The sequence below is a fragment of the Trachurus trachurus genome (genome assembly GCF_905171665.1).
Source record: "Trachurus trachurus genome assembly, chromosome: 5".
NCBI lineage: Eukaryota > Metazoa > Chordata > Actinopteri > Carangiformes > Carangidae > Trachurus > Trachurus trachurus.
Window position 1 is genome coordinate 18,413,574 of NC_139896.1, and position 26,587 is coordinate 18,440,160.

General features: G+C 42.7%; 3 protein-coding genes across 5 annotated transcripts; 2 read left to right on the forward strand and 1 right to left on the reverse strand.

Annotated features, from left to right (window-relative positions):
• Positions 1-668: 668 nt before the first annotated feature.
• Positions 669-11,923, reverse strand: sypl2a (synaptophysin-like 2a). The gene is made up of 6 exons (XM_083971964.1): positions 11,725-11,923; positions 11,426-11,500; positions 6,133-6,251; positions 5,072-5,270; positions 3,731-3,904; positions 669-2,588 (listed from the first exon to the last, which is right to left on the reverse strand). Exons 1-6 carry the CDS (start codon positions 11,737-11,739, stop codon positions 2,463-2,465), a joined length of 708 nt encoding a protein of 235 aa, XP_083828090.1. The 5' UTR covers positions 11,740-11,923; the 3' UTR covers positions 669-2,462.
• A 708-nt stretch (positions 11,924-12,631) lies between these two features.
• Positions 12,632-22,645, forward strand: zc3h11a (zinc finger CCCH-type containing 11A). 3 transcript variants are annotated; one of them, XM_083972526.1, is made up of 17 exons: positions 12,632-12,710; positions 14,934-15,005; positions 15,951-16,098; positions 16,334-16,453; positions 16,623-16,746; positions 16,858-17,040; positions 17,166-17,216; positions 17,334-17,507; positions 17,880-17,957; positions 18,069-18,161; positions 18,342-18,404; positions 18,505-19,050; positions 19,176-19,228; positions 19,312-19,849; positions 20,556-20,728; positions 20,858-21,066; positions 21,450-22,645. In XM_083972526.1, exons 3-17 carry the CDS (start codon positions 16,045-16,047, stop codon positions 21,667-21,669), a joined length of 2,679 nt encoding a protein of 892 aa, XP_083828652.1. In that variant the 5' UTR covers positions 12,632-12,710; positions 14,934-15,005; positions 15,951-16,044; the 3' UTR covers positions 21,670-22,645. The 3 variants fall into 3 exon arrangements, with proteins under 3 accessions (XP_083828652.1, XP_083828651.1, XP_083828653.1); XM_083972525.1 differs by having other exon boundaries at positions 12,692-12,710; positions 14,810-15,005; XM_083972527.1 differs by having other exon boundaries at positions 12,693-12,710; positions 14,810-15,005; positions 19,179-19,228; positions 21,450-22,644.
• A 1,355-nt stretch (positions 22,646-24,000) lies between these two features.
• Positions 24,001-26,329, forward strand: LOC310985659 (uncharacterized protein; the record flags this gene model as incomplete). Its single annotated transcript, XM_083971278.1, has 2 exons — positions 24,001-24,187; positions 25,530-26,329. The coding sequence occupies 2 exons, from the start codon at positions 24,001-24,003 to the stop codon at positions 26,327-26,329; spliced, it is 987 nt and encodes a 328-aa protein (XP_083827404.1).
• Positions 26,330-26,587: the final 258 nt, after the last annotated feature.

A 26,587-nucleotide genomic window follows, 5' to 3' on the forward strand; every position in this document is an offset into this window, starting at 1 on the left:
AACTTCAAAGTTAAGAGGACTTCATAGCAATTTAGTACAATGTCTGTGCTCAGTACTGTAGGTCCAGCACTGCATGAAATGTATACGTGTGCTCCATACAAATCCTTAGGCCCCCAAACAAAACGACTCACATAACATTATCTTATGGTAAAAACTCCTAAAACACCTCTTACTGCCCTCTGTAGAGCTTCAATATTATCACAAGTCTGAACTGCCACCATTAAGCTGAAGGGCCAGAGCGCCCTCTAGCGACCACAGTGTGGAAAATCAATGTAACTGCAAAAACTGACTTTCATAACCAAACTGGACTGAAGTCTGAGTATGAAATAAGGAAGTCATTAATTTATTTTGACATATTCTCTTTTTTAAAACTAAATACAAAATCAGTGGCAGTCTGGAATCAGAAGATACAACAATGTGAAGCAAAATGAATTAGTTATAAAATGATCCATATTAAATGTGTGTAGTTTTACTGTGTAAAGCACTTTAATAAAAACAACATTATTTTTTTTTAATAAAAGTGCTTTACAAATAAATCCTAATGAGTGATTAAATATCACTATCATCAGTATAGGCCATTCGACCAAGATGCCGTATATTGTGTGTGGATGACTGACAGCTGAAGTCACTCAGCAGTGTGATGAATAAAGGAGGCAGAGTCCACCAGCTGCAGCTCTCGTGTCCTTTTTTTTTTTCTTTTTTACACAACAGTACAGATGAACCACTGTTTTCTTTAAGCATAAACAAGGCATAAAATACATCAAGTCAATAAACCGTCACATTAACATCCACATGTCACTGAGCTTTACTTCAACTAAGATGTATCTTTTTAAACTGGTAAAGTAACTTACTATGTAATAAACTTCATGTCTAATCTCAATATGATGTGGAAAATATATTACTTTAACTTACAGTGACACAAACAGTTGCTCATACATTCCCTGGGCAGTGGCAGTGAAATAAACAGCTGCACTGATATTTTCCTTTAGATTTGACTCACTGGGTAAATGATAATGTACTTCATAGACATAGTTCAGCCGCCCAACGTGTCCCCACAAATTTATCAACAGTGACACAGAACAACCACAGGGCTTCAATACAAAACCATTAACAGTCAGGTTACATGTTAAACAGATCTATGGGCAGGATCATGTAGAAATACAGCAGGATTACATCACAACCATTTATGGTCAAAGGATGAGGCCTAAAGACTCTCAGTGGGTGAACAAATAAATCAAAGAGAAGCTGCACACTGACGATTTTCCATTAGGAAATACAAACAGAAACCCAACATTGGTTTAAAAAAATATCCAACAGACCAATTAATGTAGATAAAAATACATAAATAATGTCACTGCAAGGCACCTTTTCAAAAGATCATTCAAAACAAGGATGAATCTTAGTGTTATCGAACAGGCTAAATGTAACATTTGGATCAAACGCGGTTTGGCCTGACATCAGTCACTGTGAGCTACTGGAGTAAACCTAGATAAAGAGCCCGCCTCGCTTTGGAAATATAAACGGGTGTCTCACAACCTCAAAAAAAAGAAAAAAGAAAAAAAAAGGGTAAAATTAGTTAAATGCATTAAATACAGTAGATTGTAGTGTGACTTTCCTTACTTGGTGCGTGCTGTGTTTGCTGTAAACAAATGCAAAGAAATCAAAGTGTGCTGAAACTGTAACAACCGTGTGGCTCGGTAATATGTTTCATATGGCTGTTGATTTATGTGTTAGATGGTTCGACACACATTACAATGTGATTATCTACCATGTCTGTGGCATCAGCAGTTTTTCTAACTGAAGGATGAAGATCACTCAGCATGTTTTCAACATCAGGCTTTGACTCATCTATTGAAGTTGAAATGACCAATATGATTAGCACTTCCTGTCTCAGATTACTTCATGGAAGAAGAACAGGGCATTTGCTCCCACTTTAAATGTTTGTTCCTGGGGGTTGTTTCATGTGGCTACGGAGTGAGGGTTGTCTGATTTCAATGTGTTGGTCTCTTGCCTTTTTTATTTCCAAGACTAAGAACCAGCAGAGACTCAGGGGAGGATGATGTGCTGAAGTGGAAGCAAATGCCCTGCAGGTCTGCTGCTCTGAGAACCACATACATATAGTTTCCGGTTTCAACACAGGCTGCATCCAGGAGCTCTGTTGTACTTAGTGTTTAAGTATTTTAGTTTGTGTTCACACTTAGTGTTTTTGAGGTTTTTGAACATAGAACTGGAAGCTGAAAAAAAAAATAATAAAAAAATAGAGAGCAGAGTGTTTTACAGTCACTGGGTACAAACAGAAAATTAGTGAGTCCCGTAACTGAAAAACTGTTCTGCCAAGTGATGGATGGGAGGTTTTCATTCATTGTTTCAATTTCTGCAAGTTACCATAAGAAACCAGTGTTGGGCACAAAGCATTACTGCTGTGGGTACAGGCCGACACTTGAGGAGCATCAGTGATGCGGTTAAGGCCCGGGGACCCCTCCCTCCTCCATGGTGGCTGGTGGGTTGGGGTCCTTGTGGAAAGGAGTCTCCTTGTAAATGAACCAGCAGTTACCTGCCCACAGGATCAAGTTCAAAAAGCCAAACGTCTGTGGAAAGACAGAAATACAGATGGTGATGGTTAATAATTAGTTTGTATCGACAAAGTGCTGAAGTGGTTATATTTTAAACTTCTCATTTCTAACATCAGTTTGTGGTGGAGCTGCACTGGACACTGTATCCTCCTGGTCCATCTGTAGCAGTAACACATGGCTAACACACCACCATTCATAACACTAGAAATCACACAGTGGTTGTTTGACACCTCAGGTTCAACTCAATCAAACAAAAAAAGGGATAGATGAATGATAGATTCTGTCTTTTCTTATCTAATTTAGCTGTCGGTCACATCCCATAGTAGTTGTCCTGACATTAGAGCCACTGCTCCATAGTGAAGTCCGACATACTGAACATGCTGTCTTTTTACGGGTGGGACTTTCCAGGGTAACATGTTGCCAAATTGCTGACATTTTGCTGGCTAACCTTACGACTACTGACTGGAATCAATTCTTCTTCACAGTAGCTGACAATGGCTGCACACGACAACTTCCTGTGTTGGCTACTGCTGCATCAAGTTTATGAATAAATTGTGTGGTATTGAAACAAAGACTAAAGCCCTTACCTATTCACCTATTTTAGTATTACCTGGGGACCTGTAAATGCGAATGCACCACAAGAAACGTGACGTGGGGGGGTGATTTACAAATTACCAGATGTCCCCAGGTAATACTAATCCCGTGTGAGTAGGGTGTAAGAATATATGTTTACACAAAAAACATAAGACATATGAAAATAAAAACTGAAACCAACAAGATAAAAATAAATAAATAATAATGTGACCTGACAATGTATGCTCTGTGTCTGTGTACAAGAACCATTATTCATCCTGTATGTTGTAATCAGCTACGCATGTTTGAGCTCAGAAGGTGAAGCTTCAGAGATCACTTTTCTTTCACCATACTTCTGTGAATGGAGTGATTTCATCCAGGAGAAAAATGAGACCAATAAATATGAAGAGAAGAGAAAGTTTGTTGATACACAGAATCGACAGGTGGGCACTCCCAAAATGGCAGTTATCCTATTTCCTTAGGGAGATACGTCTTTCAAAGGTCAAACTGTGATAAAATATTCTTTCACCTACAAGACCGTTATGACCACAGTGAAGCTGGCGCAGCGCTTTGATGTGACTCACCACGGAGGCGTTGAGGCGGCCCATGGAGGGATAGTCTCCTGCGTGGCAGATGTCCTTGCATGACTCCACCAGGTGCACAGGGTCTGTGGCCCATTTGACATCAGTCAGGCCTTTGCCCCAGGCCGAGGAGGACACGAGCCACAGGAAGGCAAAGGCAGCGGTCACCACGAGGTCCTGGTATGGACACAAGAAAACATGGAGCATCGTTACAAATATATCAGTATTGTACACCCAGAGTTCTTAGTACAAGTTGTAAATAATATCTACAATAAAAAACACAAGTATGTTCTTATCAAACGATTAAAGTTCACACAATTTACAAACCTTTTCATCTCATCCTTGTGTAGGATACAGACTTAGTTGGTATGGGATAATGTAATTCAGATTATGATGATTAAAAATGTATTAGACAATCTTTCTATAATTTTACTATTTGAAAAGATTTTAATTCCTTAATCAGGTCTCTCTGACTTCAAACATTTCCATACTACAATATTTGAAAATAATGCAGCTTCATACACTACAGGATTTTCGAAGTAATATGCCAGCGAAAATTTGCCTCAAATGCTAGAATGCTTTGCCACCTTTATGATATGGCCTATATACCTGCTCCTTCTGATTAAAATCTAAGATTACATGATAAGACTCGAGAATCAAATGAATTGCTGGTTAAGAACAGACAGAATTAAAAGGTAGGAGTCAAGCGACAGACGATGAATCCACTGTGATGTCTCCCCACAAAGGAGAAGTAAGCTTCCCCTGCTATAAGATCCATCCCAAGATTAGGGCTGTCACACTGATGAAATTTTAGTTGATGATTAATTGTCATACAAATAACTGCGATTAATGATTTCTTAGTCTTCTTCTGATCCTTTCATGCCATTAAATAGCCTAAACATAGTTTAATGATACACTTTGTGAAAAAAGACCATCTATTATTGGGATTAAATATTGGAACATATAAATAAAAATTACATTACTGTTTGTCTTTTGGCTTTGCAACTAAATCCATGATAGATGCTCATCGAAACACAGTCAGCGAATATTAGAAATGAAGCTCTTCAAGAGAAACAGTTTGTGGCGCTCCACACGTGTGTCATTAAACCATAGCAGATTAAGGGGGCGCAATGTGATGATGTCATTAAAAGAGGACCATCCAGATCTCAAGCAGTGGAAAACGACGAGGAATTAGGATTGTAAATATGACATTTCTGTTAGTTTCATCCATTGATTTTCAAGTAGGCCATAAAGGTTGAGAACAACCGGTGAATGGGAAACACTGCCCAGAGCTGGTGGGTGTAAAGATGGTTAGTAGGTAATAAAGAAAGGATGTTTACTCACAACGATGGGGCCGCGGCTGGTCTGGCGGTAGACGTTCTGGTAGCCCAGGTAGAGGACCAGTGTGGCGGTGCAATAAAGAAACCCAAACACGCCGACGCACACAAAGAACTGCGCCGAGGAGGAGAAGTCTCCCTGCAGGTACCGTTGGGTCATGTTGGTGCTCTCACATGCTGGTATCTCGTAGGGGTACGCCGACAGCCTGAGGAGATGGACAGAGGGAGAACGATCCTTCAACAGCTGCTCGGAGGTTTTTTATACTCTGTGTGATTTCAGGGAAAACAAGTCCTCACCTCAGTTACTCTTTAATCCAAGGAAGGCAAGAAGAGAGAATGACAGGATTAAGCAACACTTGTCAGACTTTTACACTCGACTGTGCACAGGCTACACAGAACCTTAACCTACACAACTACCGTATTTTCTGGACTTTAAGTTGCGCCTTTTATAACAGTTTGGCTGGCCATGCGACCTATATTTAGAAGCGACTTATAGATCAAAAATATACGCTGTCATCTATGACACTACTAGTAATCAAAGGCTAAAATAATGCATTAAAAACCCCCATGTGATTTAAATGTCAGGTGGTTGAGTTTACCCTATGGTCTGATCCTATTTACCAGTGGATCTAAATGCTGCCACTCAGCTAGTACTGGTTAGACTGGTTGTATGAGATGATTCAGAGTCAGACTTATAATCAAATCCTTATTGTTTGCTTCTTCAGTCATGTGACAGCATTCTACCTACAGATTATGTTCAGAGTAAAGAGAATAAAAGTCAACCAGGTAAAACCCTTGCACATAGCTGCACTGCCTATTTTGATGTCTGACAAAATCACCAACACAAAGACCGAGTTGTGAGCTCACCTGTGGTGACACAATGTGAAGAAGGAATGACGGGACAGAGGACGGCCAAGTGGGGGCAGTATTATACAGTTTTGTTGTTTGCATTACAAACCAGAGGAACAAGATCCAACAAGTGATGATCCTGACATTTTAGTGTAGTAGCAAACTTGTAATAATAAAAGGAGAGGAACAAATGAGCGCTCCAGTGGTCTAGAAGAGTACCTGAACGGATAGCCAAACACAGGCTTTACATCGATGTCGTCCTTCCCAGCACACTTGACAGTTAAGTGGGTTGTCCCAGAGTAACCTCCGGTGGTAGCAAAGGCAAAGATGGTGAAGACCTGTAGTGGCAGAGAAAATTGGAGGGTAAGAGATTAAACAAAGAGAGGTGTTTTGGACTCACTCTCCTGCTGTAATTCTGCCCCACTGATTAACACTTTTTTACATTTAATATCATTATCTTCCCTGCAGTTGTTCATAAGTATTTTTGCTCTGAGTCTAACATACTGTGCATGTAACACAGCACCAATAAGATAAAATTAATCCTTTATACACTTACTGTGAATGTTTTACATGGATATTTAGCTTGGTAGAAGTTGTTTCATAGAAGAACGGGTGTCAGCAAAACGTTTCTCCTCAGGGGGGAAAAATAAGCTGAAATCTTCAACTATGCTGCTGCTGACAAAGAACAGATACGAGCAGGAAGAATGGAAAGCAGAGGGAAACCCGGACAATTTCCTCTAACCTTTAACTTTAACTGACTGTGCAGAAAAAAACAGCATTCCTCCCCAGGATCTCCAGGGTCCACTCCAGTGCAGCAGAAACTGCAGTCAGCGTTAAATATGTCCAGTTTGCATTTATTAGCACCATTTCTCAGGTGGGCCGTGAATACAGCAGCAAGGTTTTGACAAGCTTATTTTCATCTGCAGCAGGACTACGGTATGGCATCCACAGCAACATTCAGGTCAGGGCTATTGGACATGGAGTGGGCTCAGACCTGCAGTACTCCAGTGGACACTATAGATACAATTTATAAACCTAAGCCCTGAAGACAACTAGAGTAGAGTAAAATGAAGCCTTTCCAAAACCATGTTAAACCCCAGAGGTCTATTATCAGTCAGGAAAAACCTCATTAAGGCACTATATCTGTAGGCAGAGCGCATCCATCTTACTCGACAACAATGTTGTTGATCCTGTCTGCTGCTGTTTCATACTATTTTTAAAGGCAACACACTGAGTGCTAAAATAGAAACGCAAACTAGGAACAGGGCAGAGTGGGATTTCATGCAGCAGCATTCTGTCACACATCCAGCATTGGGAAACATTATGGACATACCACCCCTGTCACTGATGTGGAGAGTTAGGGCCAAATTATGCGACGCGTTTCATTATAGCTGGGATCCACTCATGATGACTTTTAGGGGAAACATGATTGAGACTGAATTTGAGCTATGTTATACCCAAATTACACTACATGATATCTAAGGTCTTGCTGGGTAATTGTTGAGATTTGTTTTTGATCCAATTGCCATTTCTATTTTTTGAAATCCCACGAAAGAAAATATGCATTCTTTCACTTGACATGTAGGCTACATCAGTCCTAGGACTGGACAGTTAACCATGGCCATGTATGGCCATGTTCACTGATAACAGAAAAATGTGTCACAGCAGAACATTAATAAAGCAAGAGGTACCACTGCCCACAATCATATTTCAGATGTATAATAATAACATGTTTGTTTGTTATAAGACACACAAAGAGCACATCATTTAATTGTTTTCAGTAAAATGAAATCCAAAATGTCCATCCTAACTGATATATTGTGACTCACATTGCAATTATAACAGTAGTCAAAATATTAATTGCATATCATGTACTGTGCTACATGCTTAGGTACAGTTACTTGTGAACGATATAGTGTAATGTTGATTATGTAGAAATCAAGTTGTGACTTTTTCAAGTTTTAAAGTAAGAAGATGATTGATGATGATGATTTTGATTTTTTTTTTTTGTATGGGGATTTACAACCAGGTAAAAAACACTAGTACCGTAGTTACGTCATGGAAACCAAATGCTTCTGCAGTGCTCTGACTCACAAAGCCTTTCTCATCCTAAACTGTGCCACCGCCTGCTTTACGGTCACATCTACAGCTTTCTGACCTCCATTTCCTTCGCTTCCCTGCTCATCACTAGAGCTGTGGTCAATTCAACTCCTTTTATTTGATAAAGAGGGACAATGTACATTGATAAACATTTTAAAGATAAGCTGCTTTCACAGCTCTGTCTGACTTGCTGATGGGTGACATATAGTATATGGTACTTCCAAAGTATTTTGAATGTTTCTGACTATAGGAGCCACATTTTATTTTATTTTATTTGTCTGTCTCTTGGGTTTCATCGGTCTCCACAGGTGGCAGTATAACGTTTTCTTTATAATCACGGGTGCAGGTAATCAGGTGACGCATGGGGTGGAGAGTCATGTGGTTTTTACCGCTCGCTCGCCCAGCTCACTCACTCACCTCACTCCTTTGTTTTCCCGCGGCATCACTTTATTGGTTTCTTTTTTGCATTAATCAAGTTGTAGGGGAGGAAATACCTTTGTACTTCTCGCACTGAGACACTTGAGTGATTAGAGACAGTCATCAAATGGTGAAACTCTAACAAAGATAATTGATTCACTAATAACCAAAAGGTGTAAATACACAAAGAGGTTACATCCAGGCTTAGGTAAAACTTCCATTCTTTCAGAGACAACATTTCAGGGTGGGGGTCTGACTGTCTTACAAAGTCATGTTTTTGTTGTAACCTTTTTTGTTTATTAAATGGGAATGTCACCCATACATGGACCAGCGCATGGACAGTTGTTTGTTGAGTGCGTCAAAAACAGTCTCTCACTCCTATGCAGCGTGACTACAGGAGGGCAGGATCGCTATACTGACTGTTCACCAAAACGGGTTAAAGGGGGAGACCGTCATGTAGTTCTTAAACCAAATCACAAGTAATCATATGCTTTTATTCTCACACGAGGAGGATAAGAAGATAAAAAACCCAAGAAAATTGCTCTTTTCTAACCAAATGGCAGTGCTACAGTTGGATTTAGTAAAGTTTGTTTGAGTAAGCACTACAGTATCTAGAGCCTGTGAGGGGGAGACCCCCGGCCCGGACACACACACAGCTCACCCCCCCTCCCTGCATATCCTTCCTACAATGAAGTTTCCGATTAGGGCATGTGATTTCTGCTTCCGTACTTTCTCTGAAGAATAATGTTAGTTCTACACTTGCACTCACAACTACCAACGGAGAGTCCCAGAATCCTACTTGATAGTTTATGTTATGGCGAATAAACACCAACTAAGTGGAGGGAAAAGCAGGATGTAGTAGTGTAGTAAGGCAGAAAGATAAATAAGAGAAAAACACACCGAGAACTGAAGTGAAGTATTTAGCAATCAGGTTCACTGAGGGTTTCTGGGAATGGGTTTCATCTTTCAGGTATCTCTGGATCTCCACAACGCTTCTCAGCTTTCTTCTCAGCCCTGTTTGACCCACCCAGGCCTTTCTGAGCTCGTGCCAAAGAACCCCTCCAGACAGGGTGTGAGTTCCCTGAATCCAGAATCCAGAGTCCTGTGTCCACCCAGCCACCCACAGCTTGATTGAAGCATTCGTCACTACCACTCCTTGTCAGGGAGCGGCAGGAGAGATAAGAAACAGCAGGAAGTCACAAGATTCTGCCCCTTGCAGACCAATATTTTTGTATTCGTCACCTTTATTTGCATGTTGCACATCACACTAAAATATGGTGAAAATGAACCAAAAGCCAGACCCAGCAGGTCATGACTGCAAAAATAGCCGGACCACTGCCCCTCCCTTGGCAATAACTACCTTCCATCTGACACTGTGAAAAACTACTGTGACTGGCTGATGTCCATGTTTACAGGCTGTGGCATTCAGATCAGTTTGACATTCAGTAATATTAATTATAAACATCTACTCAGAGTATGTAGACGAGTATGTAGAGCAGGGAGTGAACACAGTCTGGCCTCACACTGGAAGATCTGTCTGTTCAGCTTTAAGTGACTGAGAACATGGGAATAGGAGGTTTACAGTAAAATCAGGACAACAATAACTATTTGACAAGCTGTGAGACAAGAGCCGAACAGACAGTTAACAGCTCAATGATGGGCCGAAACTTTCTACTAGGCTAAGCTAAGGCTACCGCTGTGATTCAACTCCGACGGTCACATTGTTTACGTCACAGGACCTGGTCTGGTGACCGAGAAGGAGACGGTGAGGAGAAATGAGATAAGTGAAGAAACCAGGGTTCAGAAGAACATTTCTCTCTTTCTTTCATCATGGGATGTGTGAGGTCAATGGAAGATAAGATGGACAAGCTAAACGCCCTAATGAGCATTTGTGTAGTTTTCTAGAGACAAGAACATGCTCTGGATGCCACCAGCGTCAGCACTGAATGATAACGCCATTGATTTTGGCACCTATCTAACAGAGTACTCGTCGAGTTAGTGGAGACACTTTTCATCGCAGGTATTTGGACTTATAGCAGATGTGTGTTTATAGGAATAATTATGGCTGCATTACTGCAGTGGTTCCTGGTGTGAGACTCCACAGAGCAGCAACATACATGTATAGGACCTGCTGTGCAACAGGATGCTGCTTAAATAATACACACAGCACCACCAACTGTAAAGGAGCAGTTTGCCTTGGAGCCACATATAAGGAGTGGGTGGGGGGGCATTCCTAAATGATTTTCTTTATTTAGTATCCAGTCCAATCAGATTACTCATTACAAGTCCATCACAGACTCACACCATAGTGATATTTTAGAGCAGCAACAGCAGCAGCACAGACTTGTCAAACCTATTTGATTCTTAACAGCTGGCATTTCCTCACAACAGGCACCTAGAGCTGGTTTGCAGGAGCATCTACACAGACCAAAACTTCACAAACTTCAATGTTTTTTACTGCAGCAATGAGGTATCAATTATCAGTCCTGTTCTGTGGCCCTGGTTGATGCCTGAAAATGTGCAAGAATTATTATATATCCTGGAAATTGTTTCACCTTCTAGTTCTGTCCTCTGTGACCTATAATGAGGTTTAACGTCGTAAAAGGTTTCCAGCAGAAAGAATCCAATCCAGGTGGTTAACATTTAACTTAGGGAAATCAGTACCTACAAGAAGTCATGGCATAACCTAGATCATTCAGCCATATAGAGGAGGCTATAAAGCTGAAGAAGAAGAATAAAGCTAAGACCGGGAAACCTGCAACTGTTGCACGTCAGTCTATGCAGTGTGCTGTTTGTCTAACTTAAGTCAACAACAAAACTGCAAACACTTACATTGTGTGTGGTAGACAGAAATTGACTGAGGGAAATATTAAGGATCAAGTAAGGGGGGAATACAGAGCAGTTATGGTGGCTGAACTGGAGTATATGATCACTGACGTTAGAGTTAGGTTTAGTATATAACTTTTAGACTTATCAAATACTTGGCTTTACTCACCCATTCCAGGACACGAATAAATCCAAGTGGTTCTTTCAGTGGTCCCAGGTCCAGAGAAAATCCTGACGTCAATTTCTGAAAACAAAAAATTGGTATAAATAAAATACGAACAAATATACAAGAAGTTAAAGTTAGCAACGTGTAGACGAATTAAAGTTTATAACAGCACCCAACAACAACACTATCTTTACCTGTTTGTCACCTTGTGGCTAACTGGCCCTGCCCTTGTTAGCCAACTCCTGCTAGCGAGAGGCTAACGCTAACTCATGTAAACCCGGGTGTGTAGCAAACTCACCCACCTGAACAGTATCCATTGAGACACGACGCAGCTGGAGAGTAAGTTAGGTTTGCGTTCAACTCCTGAGGTTGTCGGTGTGGCTGTAGAGTTAGCTGAAACAACCCGACGTTTAACACGGTGGCATGCGATACAACGGCTACTAACTGTCAACAGGCGACAGCGCAGCAGCAGCCTGAGGAGTAACGAAAGTTACGAGCCAACTGTCACAGACCGTGACCAACTGAACTGAACCACTGTCAAACCTACCACAATAAAACACAACCCGCTTCCGGTTACCTTTCAAAATAATAGGAAGTTTGTAAAAAAAAAAAAAATTAAAACATACTTTCAGAAGTAAATCAATATTAATTCCATGCCATCAATTGAATTAATAAAAACAGCAAACAGTGTGAGGGCGATTAGTAGCTGTTATTAAGTAAATAGAGTATCGTTGCATACAACAAACAACATACGGTAACTTACGTCATATGAAATGCGACATTCAAGAACATCAGCCACATAAAAAGTCGCTCACGCCGCTGCTTTGGGAAATATTGCATTTAGAATAGCGGATTTAGGCAACCCTCTTGTGGATTAACATTAGCAGCACAACAAAAACTATAGTGTTCAATAAACCCTTGCTCCAACCATATCTCTTACTTGAGTGAACGCATGAGTTTTATTAACAACATAGCTTATGACAGTAAAGGCGGTCATCGCACAGAGAAAGGACTACAGTGATATTTTAGTATAATTTTATATTTGTTCAACGTAAATTAAAAACTACAATATTAGTAGACATTACGCCACTAAAGAGCCCCGTTTTAAGCACAGCTGTGATTGAATAGACAATTTTCCCATTTGCCGAGAACGCAACACACTCTCGTCACTTTTTTAGTCTGCGGCCGCCATTTTGCTTTAGTCTGAGTCCGGCAGCAGCAGCCAACGAAGCGGGACGGGGTTTTCCTACATTACACAACTTTTATAACCTTTTAAAATCTGAAACTGGTAATTAACACCACATACTTTATTTACACAACACGTTCACGCTCTAACATGTAGTGTTAGGATAAAAAACCCACTATCAGTGTAATTACGATTACGAAATAGACAGCCGTCTAAATGTCGAGCTAATGCTAACGATAAGGTCGAGAGAAGCTGTTGGTTCAGTTAGGCCTCTTGTTTTTAGCATGAGCTTGAATGACCCGAAATCGTACGAGGTTTGTATGATAATAAGTAACTAAAACTTGACTCATCGTGTCACACGTTTGAAAACGGAAAGTAAGTTAGATAGCCAGGCTGACCAGTTTAGATAACGTTAAGCCATACGTGAGTCGAGTATTAGCCGTCAGTCACTGCTAGCAGTCGCTCGTTAGTCGTGGTGGGCTTCCTTTGTTTTATAGTTACAGTAAGTACCGTCGATCAGCCATAACACTGTGACCACTGACAAGTGATGTGGGTATCTATGATCATCTCGTAACAACGGTAACTGTCAGTAGTTGGGATACATTAGGCAGCACGCGGGTATTTAGCCCTCCACGTTTGTGCGCCGAGAGCACGCAGGACTGACAAGAGGAAGGATTTAAGTGACTTTGACGAGGGCTAAAATTGTGATGGCTGGAAGACTTGGTCAGATCAGCTTTAAAACAGCGGGTCTTGTTGGATGTTTCCGTCCGGAAGCATATGGATCCCACCAAAAGTGGCCCAAGGAAGGACAACCGATGAACCGGCGACAAGACAGTGGTCGACTACGGTTAATTGACGTGGGTGGGGGGCGAAATATAGCCCACGTTGTCTGATAGCCCACTGTAGCACACAGATTGCTGTAAAAGACGATGCTGGTTCTAATGGAAAGATGTCACATCACACAGTGCATCGCAGCTTGCTGCAAATGGGACTGAGTACTTAAAGAGTTGCCCACGCTGAGCAATGGACATGTGATCAGATCTGGCCCACGGACTGATGGAAGAAGGTGGTCTGGTCTGTTGCATCACGTTTTCTTTTGATCACGTGGATGGACAGGTGCGTGTAGGTTGTCGTGCTTCCCTGAGGATGAGATGATCAGGAGGCAGTGTGATGTTCTGGTCAGTGCTGTCCTGAGGCTTGGGGCCAGATACCACACACACCTTGAAAGGTCTTGTATTGTGGTCCAATAGGTCAGAAAATGTTTTGGCGGTAATAAGGGGACCTACAAAATATTAGGCAGGTGGTCATAATGTTATGGCTGATTGGTGCATATGGCTGTCACACAAATTCTAGGTTAATTATAACAACAACAGTTGAGGTTATGGACACAGGAAAGTAGGCTATTTGTTTTACTTGTAATGTTAGTGCTTGGGTATTATTGAATCTCTTTTTTGTACACTTTTAAAATGGATGACAGACTTGTTCCTCAAGCTGATCGTCATTATTGAACAAGGGCCTCTGTCTCCAGAAAATCGTTATTTTAAGTTTTCTCTATTCTGGATTAGATAGTTGAAACACACACACGTGGTTTAATTATGAACCTTTTTGACATTGAGGCTGTGTACTGACATAGATCCCTTTTGAAATCAAAGTTCAATTTGTTCTGGAGTCAGTGTTGGAAGCTTATATATGTCATGATGCTGTATCTATGTGTGGAAATGTCCAGTTGTCTCTTTTGTACTTGTGCACAAATGTCTGTCTCCTAATAACCCTTTTTCAGTTCCCTGGCCAGTGTTTTTGATTGGTTTGTAGGTATAAAATCATCCTCTTGGCACTTTGTGGGAATCCCTGGATATGGAAATCTCCCCTCTTCCCCCATGAGAATACATTGGCAGAGGATTTTTTTTTCTTCAGCATTGGTAATCAACAGCTGAAAATCTCTCGAAGCTTCAGTTTCCTGCCCAGTTTTTTCTCCTGCCATCGGCCTAGTTGTGCAAAATCCCACCAAGCCAAAGAAGAAGCCGAGGATTTTTCCCACCACCCACCCACATTTGTCCTCTTTTTGCCACACCACTAAGCATTTTTGGATCTGTTTTTTTTTCTTTTCTGGCTTTTATAGTCCCCGTTCATTTCTTTTATTAGTTCAGTTCATTAAAGAAAAAAAAAAAATCCCTAAAAGACTCTATTGTACCCACCATCAGTAGTATTTAGCTGTCTGGCGGAGATAAAGATGTCTCAGAGAAGGAGAATGTCATAGGAAGACAAGTGTCTCTGGGCGACCCACCTCCCTTTTCCTCTTATCTCACGGATCAAGTGTTCCTTCAGGACTCCATACCACCAAGGACACACCCTGCCAGCACTGCGCACCAGAGGGAGACAACTTCTCAGCCACCTCAGGTATACCTGGCAATAAGACCAACACAAATTCACCTTTAAAGATAAGGATGTTAAATCAACTTGCAGTTATTTTACTGGTCATTTTGGCCCTTCACATATAAATATACTGTAAATCAGTGATTGTAAAGCAGGTAATTGTACTAGGATTTAAAAGTTCCCCAGTCAGGTGCGATGTGAGACCAGGTAAGCACAACCTGTTCCACCAAGAGCCGATGTGGCCGCAGGTTCTTCTTTCCGACCAAGCAGCAGCACACCAGACTCGAGTCATTTAATCAACTGATCTCAGTGTCAGACAGTTGATTGGTCAGACTGTGTGCTCTTGATTGGTTGGAACAAAGAGCTTCAGTCACACGGCTGTTCGAGGAATGGTTTGCACATGCCTGACATAGACCTTACGGCCATAAACAGTCACATTGAGGACACTGACATTTGTCCAGTGTTGTTGTTGACCAGCTGTGAAATCTCGACGGAATTGGTGTCACCCAAATCACAGTGATGTCTTGTAAAGGTAGCGCATTCATAAGTTAATGGTTGTTTTTTAATTTTTGACTCCTGATTGTGTACAAAGCTCAGAAATAGGTCTAATTTTTTTTAGACTGCACATTGTGAAAAAAAAAACAGTAGGCTCTCTCTTATGTAAGTGATTAATTACAAATGTTCAAACAGGAACGTGTTGACATATAACAGGCTTATTTTGTAATAACTATGTGTGCAGACATGTTCATATTTCTCTTTTTTTTAAAGTATATTTTTGGGGCTTTTTTCGCCTTTATTGGATAGGAGAGTCGAGAGAGACAGGAAATAGGAGGCAGAGGGGGGGGGAATGACATGCAGGACAGGATCGCTCGGCGCGGGATTCGAACTGGGGTCGCCTGCAGTGAGGACTATAGCCTCAACACATGGGGCGGGTGCTCTATCTGATGTGTTTCTGTGCCGTGTTGACAGGGAGTGTCCTGTTGATCCTGACGAGAACCATCCGCTGGGTTTAAAGATTGTAACCTCATCACCTCCGCCACACTAGACGCCTACCAGCATTACCATGACCAACCATGGAGACGACTGCTACTTCTTTTACTATTCCACCTGCACTAAAGTAAGAAGTCTGAAAAGAAAGCATATCGTTTTGAAGCTCTACACACACACAATTTACAAAACAACATTTTATTCTGTAAAACTTCATTTAAAGACATAGAATTTTTTGACATGAAATGGTAAATGATAATCAAAGCCAGTGCATCTACAGTAATCATACATGTGCAATGTCTTTATTATTGTTTTTTTTGGGGTCACCTGAAAAATAATATTAATGGTTCTCATGTATCCTGCAGGGAGACAGCTGTCCATTCAGACACTGTGAGGCAGCTATGGGCAATGAGACAGTCTGCAACCTGTGGCAGGAAGGACGCTGCTTTCGAACCATCTGCAAGTTTCGCCACATGGAAATCACAGTAAGCTGAAGTTAAACATTAGTTTAAAACTGTAAAGAGAAAGTCGGAACAATATTTTTCCTCCTTTTGAATTCAGTTGTGCTGGTGCATCCATGTATTAGTTACACTTTTTATGGACTTGGATTAGATATGTGGTGTTACATTTTGTGTGTCCTGTGTGTCTGAACAGAAAAACCGAAGGGAGATCCCTTGTTACTGGGAGAACCAACCAGCCGGCTGCCAGAAGTATCACTGTGCCTTCCAGCATGAAAAGGCCCGCTACATCGATGGCGTTTACTTCCCTCCTGACAGAGGTGAGCGGGCTTCTCTTACACATAATATTAAAAATGCTGAGTTGAAGATAATTTATATATTTGTCTAAATATGAACGGCTGTAATGATAATCAGCAATGATAATCTTCCAGGTCTAAACAAGAATGAGGAACAGCCACTTGAGGAGCCAGCCCCTGCACCCGCTGCCCCTCTCCCCACCGCAGCTAATCCTCAGCTCAGAGGAGTCATAAAGACAGAAACTCAGGAGCCAGTTCCAAGCCCCACCCACCCACCAGTGGTGATTAATCCAGCTGATGATGACGAGGATGAAGACGGTGAGCTGGATTGAATCTCAAAAAGAACTTTCTCCCCTGTCTTACAATTCAGTTTGAACCTTCCTTCCTCAGGTTGACTGACTTTTTCCCACTAGTCTAAAGCACTTGTGTCTTTCTGTTTCCAGACCAGTTCTCAGAAGAGGGAGACGCTTCTCCTCGAAAGCTATCGAAATTAGGTGAGACAGGAACCAAACACAACACATGATTTGTCACAATTTGCGACTGAAGATGTAACACTTCAAATCTGGGCAACCTTTATCGATTGACTGTGACAATGTTTTTTTCCTTGGCAGACGGCTCACTGAATTTCGGAGTGAGCACCTTGGAGGAGATCCGCCTGAGGAAGGCCCTGAAGGCCAGCATGAGGAGGGCTGGTTACCCCGTCCAGAGTGGAGTCGCCTCAGCCAGCGGAGAGAAAGAAAACATCCAGTCCTTTTTCCGACCGGCAACCTATGAGGCCGGAGAAGGTAAAGAAAACAAAAACAAATCAGGAACTTCTGAGGGGTTAAGATACACACGTCTGGGTCTTTCATCCTAGATTTTGCTAATTTACTAGTTTCATGTTATGTCTTGTGGGTAATTTTAGTCTGAATGTATTTATTTATTTAAGTGTGTGAATTGACACCTCTAAATAAATGTAAGTGCCTGAAGGTTTCATGGTAGTATGACAGTCAGCTAGACTCTTTATCACAATAGAATTCACTTCGTTGGGGATACAAAATGAACAGAATTTAGTTACAGTGAAAATATCTCAGTCGTGTTGGTTTTGCTCTGGGGAAACATGGGTTTCTGGTGGTGGTGTCATGTTCTCATCCAGTCTGTGACTCCTCTTTACCCAGGCTCACTCGTTTTTGAAGAAACTGGGAGACCAAGAGGCAGCGTGGCTCAGCGGCTCGGAAGGAAGATACCTGTCACTGGTAAATGTGTACTCTAGTCACAAATGAACATACATTTTAACATTTTGAGCTTATCAACACATCCTAGCCGTCACTCCTAATGATGACGATTGTGACTTATTTTTGCCATAGATGTTAAAAGCGGGGAGGGGGGCGTGCTGAAAAGGAGTTTGGCCGCTCGTCTGGGCAGCGTTGTGGACGAGGAAGAGGAGCCTCCCCATAAAGGTGAGTTCTGTCAAATGCCAGAACCAGACCAGCTCAGAGGTTCTTCACTCTCTTCACTACTTAACTCAGGATGACGCATGTGTTAGCGTTATCTTAAGCTATAATGTGACTGTGAAATGTGTTTTGAATGCGGATCATAAAATTAAAAAATAATTTAACTGTTTCTCTCCTTTTTTGTAGCTCTGAAGCCTGTTAGGGAAAGACTTGGATTGCCTGCTGCTCACGTTGCTCCCACTAACCCAGGTAAGCAGTTTGAAAAACAGGAGAGGTTACCTTGATTTGGTCAATCAAAAATCAAAATGATCACGCACAGTGAGTAAAAACGTTCCACTTTTCCCAACAGCTGAAAGCGAAGTGGAGACACATAATGAACCGGAGCAGATCCGCATCAAAACCCTGGAAGAGATCAGACAGGAGAAGGCAGCAAAGTCTCAGTCCTGGAGCCCTTCACGGCCGGAGCCCGAAAACACCAAAAGCATCGCTACCAAAGCCACCAGAGGCGCTAAGCGAGCCATCACCATCAGAGACGAATCAGTCGGCCACGTCAAAACGTTCTCCGAGATCCTTCGAGCCAAGAAGAAGAGGCAGGAGGAGGAGGAGGAGGAGGAGGAGCAGCAGGAGCCGAAGCACAGCCCTAAGAGAGCGAAGCAAGCTGGAGAGAAAACTCCAGACAGGAACCAGGCAGAGGCGAACACAGCAGGTCCAGGTCCCGAGGCCACCAAAGCAGCGGAGGTTCGAGTGAAGACGCTGGAGGAGATCCGCAGGGAGAAGGCGGCGCGGCTACAGGCTCGGCAGGTCGCCGAGCCTGAGAGCAAGAAGAGCTGTGATGCTGAGGAGAACGGTGCTAAGAAGCCCCGCCTACTGCGCGTTAACAAGCCGGCTCCTCAAAGTAAGACAGCAGTATCATGACACTCTTCATACAGCATAGTTGTTGTTAGTTTTACAGTATACATTGACAAAGATTCTGAATTTGTTAATCACCATGTAGAGTTTAAAACAAGACTTTTATGTCAGCAGGTAACGTCACCACGGACAAGGAAAAGAAAACTCAAGCTGCTTCCCCTAAGGTGAGACACTGCAGCGTTGGCTGTTATCGCTTTCCCTTCTGCGAAGTGTGAGTGATGTTAATTTCACGTCTGTGTTCTTGTAGACCGTCCCGGCCGCTAGTTACAACGTCAAGGTCAAATCCTTCGAGGAGATCATGCGCGAGAAACGCCTTCGCAAACAGGAGATGGAGGAGCAGGATAAAACCTCAGCCGAAGGAGAGCCGCCTCAGAAGAGCCCCCCGAAGACGAACGCCCCCGACAACGACAGCCTCACATCGTCGGGCTCTTCATCACCTTCCTCCACTACTCAGAACCCCGACACTACCCCCTCCTCCTCCTCCCTGAGGCTCCCTCTTCGTAAACTGGTCAAATCCAAGGCAGCGTCGCCTACGAATAACACTGCTCCTGCTCGTACGACAACTGCTGCTGTTAAAGCTGCGTCCTCAGTCAGGCAGAGCTCCTCTGCGCGGGGAGGCGAGAGCGAGAACGGCTCACAGAGCCCCAGCAGCTCCAGGGAGGCGTCAGACAAGACCCCAAGAAACTCTGCACTGTCGCCAGCCAAGCAGAGCAGAGAGACCCCGGCCGCTGAAAGAACACTGAACAATCAGAAGAAGTCCCCTGAACACACTGCAGACACCAAAGGTACCTCTTTGAGAATACTTCAGACCCATTTCATACAGTCGTTGTCCTTCAGTAACATTGTTACGCAACTGAAATTAGAAACCCATTACATAGATGTTGGGCTGTGGGATTCATAGAGACTGGATTGGCTTCACACAGGGTTTCTTTAGACTGTGTTTGACCAATCAAAAAACATGTTAACATTTGGTTTTTGTTGGCAACAGAAAAGGGTCAGATGTTTGTGGGTTAGGTCAGCCTGCTGTCAGACCTGTCATTTGTCCAGAACGATGCCGTTAACACTTTGCACCAGGATGACAGAGTGAACAGCTTCAAAATAAGTTTGAAGAATCTCTGGTTGTAGCGTGTCACAAAGAGACTCCGACACTTTTACAGGAGCATCAATGTGATGGGCTGAGACGGGATAATTCTGTTTTTACTAATTTGCAAGACAGCAACCAGCTCTTTCTCTCCTGAGTCACACACTGCTCCTCGTGGTTGTGATTGTCCTCAGTTCAAACAGAAAGACAAACTAGACTGGCAGTGGAAAGGGGGCCAATCTGCTTTTAGAAGTGGGTTTACTCGGGTTAAAAAAAAAAAAAATCCTTCCACCTGATGATATTTGAGGAAAAAGGGGATATTTGAAAGCATCCATCAAGTCTTCAGCATGAAAACCATGAAGTGCTCTTTCTTTTCCTTCCATAGCCTCAAACCTTTGTTTCTTTTTCAGTGAGACCCAAACTCAATGTGAAGCCTTCAGTCATGAAGCCTGCGGTGCAGATGAAACCAGGTCAGAAGAGACGGGGAGCCGAACGATCTGCCGTCGCTGCTGTGAAACCTCTGAACAGTGCCTCCACAGAGCTGGAGGAGCCGCTGCAGGAGAGGATGTGCGGAGACGGACAGGTGGGCAGGACACACTGGGCCATTACAATCTACCTGCAGCTCACTGAACTGTCATCTATTCTTAATTGTGATGTAAAAATCATTCAGACTCATTCTGATGTGGTCAATAATCGGGGGCTTTGTCATCAGGCGTTCCCGTCCTCCAGTGCAGAGGCTCAGCTGAGCTCTGCTGTTCCTCACAGTCCCAGCTCCCTGCTGGACTCAGGAACCAGCTCCAGCCCGGTGGGAGAGGAGCTGCAGACCGTTCCTGTCTTCAAACAGAGTGTGAGCCTGAGCCAGGAGCCCAGCCCGTCCGTCACTGCGGCTACTGCCAGAGAAGCCTGTGCAGTCCCCCAAAGGTAAAGACACACACACAGTTTGACAGGGTTCAACAGAAGTTTTCAAAATAGACGCCAACTTAACAGAGATATGTGATGGCCAGTCTGGGGAGTGATGTATTGGATTAAAAATAAAACCAATTGATTGCATGTCTATATACTATATTATGTATATATCACAAATGTGTTGTGGTTTAGGTTGACTGTAGTTTATTACTGGTGAATTCCAGTCCAAACATAATTTCTTCAAAGGAATGCACTAATATACATGAGTATTTAATGGATGAACACAGAAATATACAAGAACTTTGTCGGTGTTTCCACACAATCTTCACTCAGCTTTTAGAAAAAAAGAATGAATTGTCCATTTCAACATGAATAACAAGCCTGTTCTTGTCCGTCAGCCCTGTACTGAAGAGTCCCACCTCTCTGAAGACGCGGAGACAGAGCACAGGCGTCCCCCGCACCACCTCCACCTCCAGCGCTGCTGCCTCCACCTCGGCCGTGGACGACTTCGAGGAGCTGATGAACGAGTTCACCGACGACCATCTGGAAGAGGATGTGGACCCCGGCATCGGAGAGGACGACCTGCTGCAGGAACTTTCAGAGATGATTGACAGCTGAGGGCTCCATCAAGCACAATCAAAACCCCGCCTCCCATTTCTCTCTCCCACAACCATGTCCAGTGATTGTGAAGACCTTCATCCAGTATCTACCATGGAGTGTTTCAAAGACATTTTTTCTTTAAGCTTTTTGTTCAGTGTCTCATATACAATCCTTTTTTGTTTCCTGCTCACATGATCAATTGATGATATTTAACATCACTGTCCGCAATGTCCACGCCCTTAAAAGAAAGGAAAAGGGTTCTCTGCCAGGGACGATATCATGAGACTGTCAAGAATTCCTGGATGATGTTAAATGTTGAGAATGATGAACCTCCTTTGAGAGAGAAGTTAATGTTTGTATATTGAGAACGCAAAGGGAAGAGTAAGCTGAATATAGACACAATGATTAATTGACAGTATCCTGCCCCCAAATACTTATGTTTTGGATTTATAACTTTTCCCATTTTATGTCATTTAAATGTTTTATTTTAACGAATTTCCTAAATCCATCTGTCACATAGACGTGGATGTCGTCTTATCCATCAGGTACATGTGGTTTGTAGAGTTTTCCACTCAGATCTTCTGGAGTGCACCTTCTGCCTGTGATTGTCCTCTCTCTTGTTTTTATAATGTTTGACTGAAATGTGTATTTTTTTAACCAGTTCTTTTATTCAGTGGACAAACTTTGAAACACCTGGTCTGGGACAAATGTTAAACCGCTCTCTGGTCTTTGTTTATGAACACCTCAGGGACTATTTCTGATATTTCTACTACAACTACAACACTGTATTTCATTTCAACAAAGCTGTCTTCGGTTGTGATGGGTTTTCTTTCATGTTCACATTGGTTTATCAATGTGGTCTGAGAAAAGTAGTTTTTTCATCTTAATGTGTTGGATCAGTCCTAACCTTTTCATTGTTTCAAGCCGCTTGTACAAAATGCTGTGTAAATAAAAATGCTTTTAATGACCAGCTGGCTGACTGGTGCTTTAAAACTGATCTTTGTCTGAACAACACAGGGCACCAGCTTTCAAGAGATTATAAAGAAGCTTGTTTTCACACTTTGTTCTATGTATTTAGTGCATAAAGAAAGTGATAATTAAATATGTATATCAAATGTGATTTAAAAAAAAAAAAAGTATGACAAATGCTGTGAAGAAGATTAATTTTATCCAGCTGCACTGCCCAGTGGCTATGGACCCCTGTACAGGTAGCAGCTCATATCCCACATGCCAATGCAGGTAGACACATCTGTATTTTTTCTACCTCCTGTTCACAATATTCTCAGATGTGTGGTTGTAAAAAACACGCAGAAATAAAAATGATCTCTCCGTAGCTGAGCCTCCCACACTCATCTGAACCCTCCATGTTTCTATCAGACCAGTAGATTTAATTTAATGTGTCAACAGACTGATATGAGTCTGAGAAGCTATAGAACAACATATTCCTCTGGGAATAAACTGTGTGTGTCTGACACACTGAGTAGCTATAACTGGGAGAATAACACAGAACAGCTGCACACCAGAAATGATCTTCTTATCAAAGGATATGCAAAAGGTTTGATACAACACATACACGTGAAAAGATTATAAAAATATATCTAAAAAATGTAATCAGGGAAAAATATCTGTAATTTTTTCAAAAGCATTCCTCTTCCTGTTGTTTAGTAAACCCATTGAATTGATTTGATCTAAATGAAGGAGTTGATTTGAAAAATGTCTGTTTGTGGATGAAGAATTTAGGCCCAGTATTTGTCAGAAAAGACACTTGAAATACAACAAATGCACAGCATAAAAATTGTGTGGAATTTATATATAAAAAGATACAAAATGAAGCTTCATTGAAATATTTGCCAATTAAAAACAGAAATATAACTGAACAAATAGCCTAAGTATATAGCCTATGTCTCATAATAAACACATAATAAAAGATTTAGCCTATTTAAAATACATAGCGTACATATAAACACTATAGTTCAATGAGGACAACTTTATGTATAGAATTTAAACATTTATGTAAGGACAGGTTAGGGTGGTTATGTATTTGACTCTGACGCTCTAGGACGTGTCTGAGCTGACGTCATCTGTTTGCTCCCCGCCCCCTGCAGGCAGCGGCGGGTCACAGTGATGATCGCTGATCACAGGTCAGCCGCTCACGCAGCAGCAGGTAGAGAGGTAGAGCCATAGCCGCCTCTGGGGCTCTGCAGTGCGGTGTGGTCTCCCGTCCAGCAGGCGGCGTCACAAAGCTCCAGAGAGTCTGTGCACACTGACGGGACGGGACGCAGTAGCCGGCGTCCTTGTGTTTCCAGGTTAGTGGATGTAAACAGGAGGACGATCCTCTGTGGAGACAACATGAGCCGACTGGACCTGCTGAACGTGTTCCTGACCGACAGGCTCACCGCGGCCGCAGAGGAGATCTTCCGCGCCGTGAAGGACGCGGTGGCGGAGTACCAGAGCGAGATCCTGCGCTCCAAGGAGGAGAACGAGCGGCTCAAGCGGCTGCTCAACGTAGCCGTGCAGCGGCTGCTGCTGCAGCCAGGTGAGCACCGAGCTGCCACATCCCATCATATTTCAGTGCTCGCGGTACCACTGGCACTGTAGCTGCGAGCCGGTGTCACACATTAGGCTATACCCACTACTGACTTTGACAGCTACTACTGACTTTGACAGCTCACTCAGTCACAACACTGTGTCAAATAGACAACTACTACTAGAAAACCAGTTATTACAATGGAACAGGCGAAGTGATGGATCTATGAATGAACTCATATCATTTCCTTTGTGCTATAGCTCTAAGATAAGAATTTATTATTTCCAAAGGGATAATCATACAAATTGTGAATTTCCATTAGTGTTAATCATTATATAGATAATGTAATTATAGGCTATATCATTATAATATAATGATAAAGATAAGGTTAAAGGTCAGATTAAAGTACATGATGGATCTACCGTAGTAGTTCTGATGTGTGGTGAAAGTATTATGGGCTTAGCTCTGATTCAATACATTCTCCTGTTCTCCATACATGTCAAATAAGAATAATGCACTAAATTACATTACGTAAGAATAATACACTATTTCAACATTATATTTAAACATGAGGGTTTGAAAATGGTTGGAAAAAATCTAGGACGACATGAATCCTTTCTCACCTAACTGCTAATTTGGTTCTGATTACAATATTTGATAAACAAAACATAGCCTAACAGAAGAACAGGACATATTAACCAGGTATTAATGTTTATAAATTATGTCTTGCTATCTTGCTGTATAGTGATCTGTTCTGGGAGGGCTTCAAATTGCAACACTTTGTATTGGGAATCCATTTTTAATTTTGAAATTATTTTCTTATAATTGTAAGGTTATGGTAGTTTGATAACATCCATATTTCTTTCCAACATGGACTGATTATGACACTGTAACTTCTGTAATCTTATAGTGGCAGGTACTGGAGAGGCCTAATGGCTCTGCTAGTCATTTTAGTTCATCACGTCACAGCATGTAGCCTACCCTCACAGTCATCCATCTCCCATGATCAAAAATGAAAAATTACATAAGTTAAGAGAGCAGCCAGATGATGTCAGAGCTTCAAAAGAAATACGTAAAGTAAAGCAAATGAATCGTTTTTAGTGATGTCATTCAATGTTAGTCGACAAAAGAAAGTTAGTCGGAAAAGAAAATACATGTCAATTGAGCCAGAATGGTTTAATGGTTCTTCTTTCTTATCTTATCTTATTTGTTGTTGTCTAGAGATCAGCTGGTCCATCTTCCATGACCAATACCAATCAGTTTTAGTGTTTTGTTTTAGCTTGAGACAACCATAGAAACGTTACCGTCTTTGACAATACATGACAGTGATGATGTTGACCACCTTTTTCAGAACTTCATACTGTCCAGCCCCGAGAGGACGGCCAGCCCTGTGAGTCTGAGTGGAGTGGAAATGTGGAGCTGCTGCCTCAGGTGAAAGAAGAACCAGAGCTCACAAACATTCAGACGGATTTTTCTCATGAGGAGAGAGACTCAGAGGAAGGAAACTGTAGTCACGTGGAGCCGCTGCAAAGGCCAAATGCTCCCCAGGCCGAAGCCCAGACCGTGTGCACCAGACTGAGCGTCTCCCCACCTCCCATCACCTCCCAGGAGATCAAGGCGGAGGGTGGCAGAGAGGACGACAGAGGACAGCAGCAGCAGCAGCAGCCCGCCAACAGCTTAGCGTCTCCTCCGACTGTTCAATCAAACCGTAGAGCCACTCACAGGACTCAGAAACCAGATGCGCAGGCTAGAGGGCCGCTCCGCTCCAACGGAAAACCGGGTGCACACGTGCTGCAGATCAAGAACGTGAGATCCCTGAAGCCGTCCCTGCCTCGCTCCTCCCACCCGAGCCAGAGCATCCAGAGGTGGCACAGCTGTAAGGAGTGCGGGAAGGGCTTCAGCTTCGCCTGCCAGCTGGAGGTCCACATGCGCTGGCACACCAAGGAGAAGCCGTACAGCTGCGCCGTGTGCCGGAAGAGCTTCACCACGGTCAGCATGCTCAAGAGGCACCACCGCATCCACACCGGAGAGAAGCCCTTCCGCTGCCACGTCTGCGGGAAATGTTTCAACCAGTCGGCTCACCTCAACACTCACTTCAGGCTCCACACCAGAGAGAGGGCCGGCTGGAGCCGAGCGCCGCACTGCAAGTGAACCGAGACCCTCGGAGTAACGGGAAATTCATCTGTCAACTGTGAAACACTTGAAATGTCAGACTCAGACTGTATAGTAGTGGTGTGTGATTGTGGTGTCTTATTGTTGTGCAATAAAACGCAGTATGTGAATAATTCAGATCCACTAGTTGTGTTGTTTCATGCGACATGTCACTCGTCAGCTTCAGAGCTGTAAGCTGCACAGATGTGGTGATGATCACAGCTGTAGAGTCCATATAGGAGCACAGAGAGGATGAGC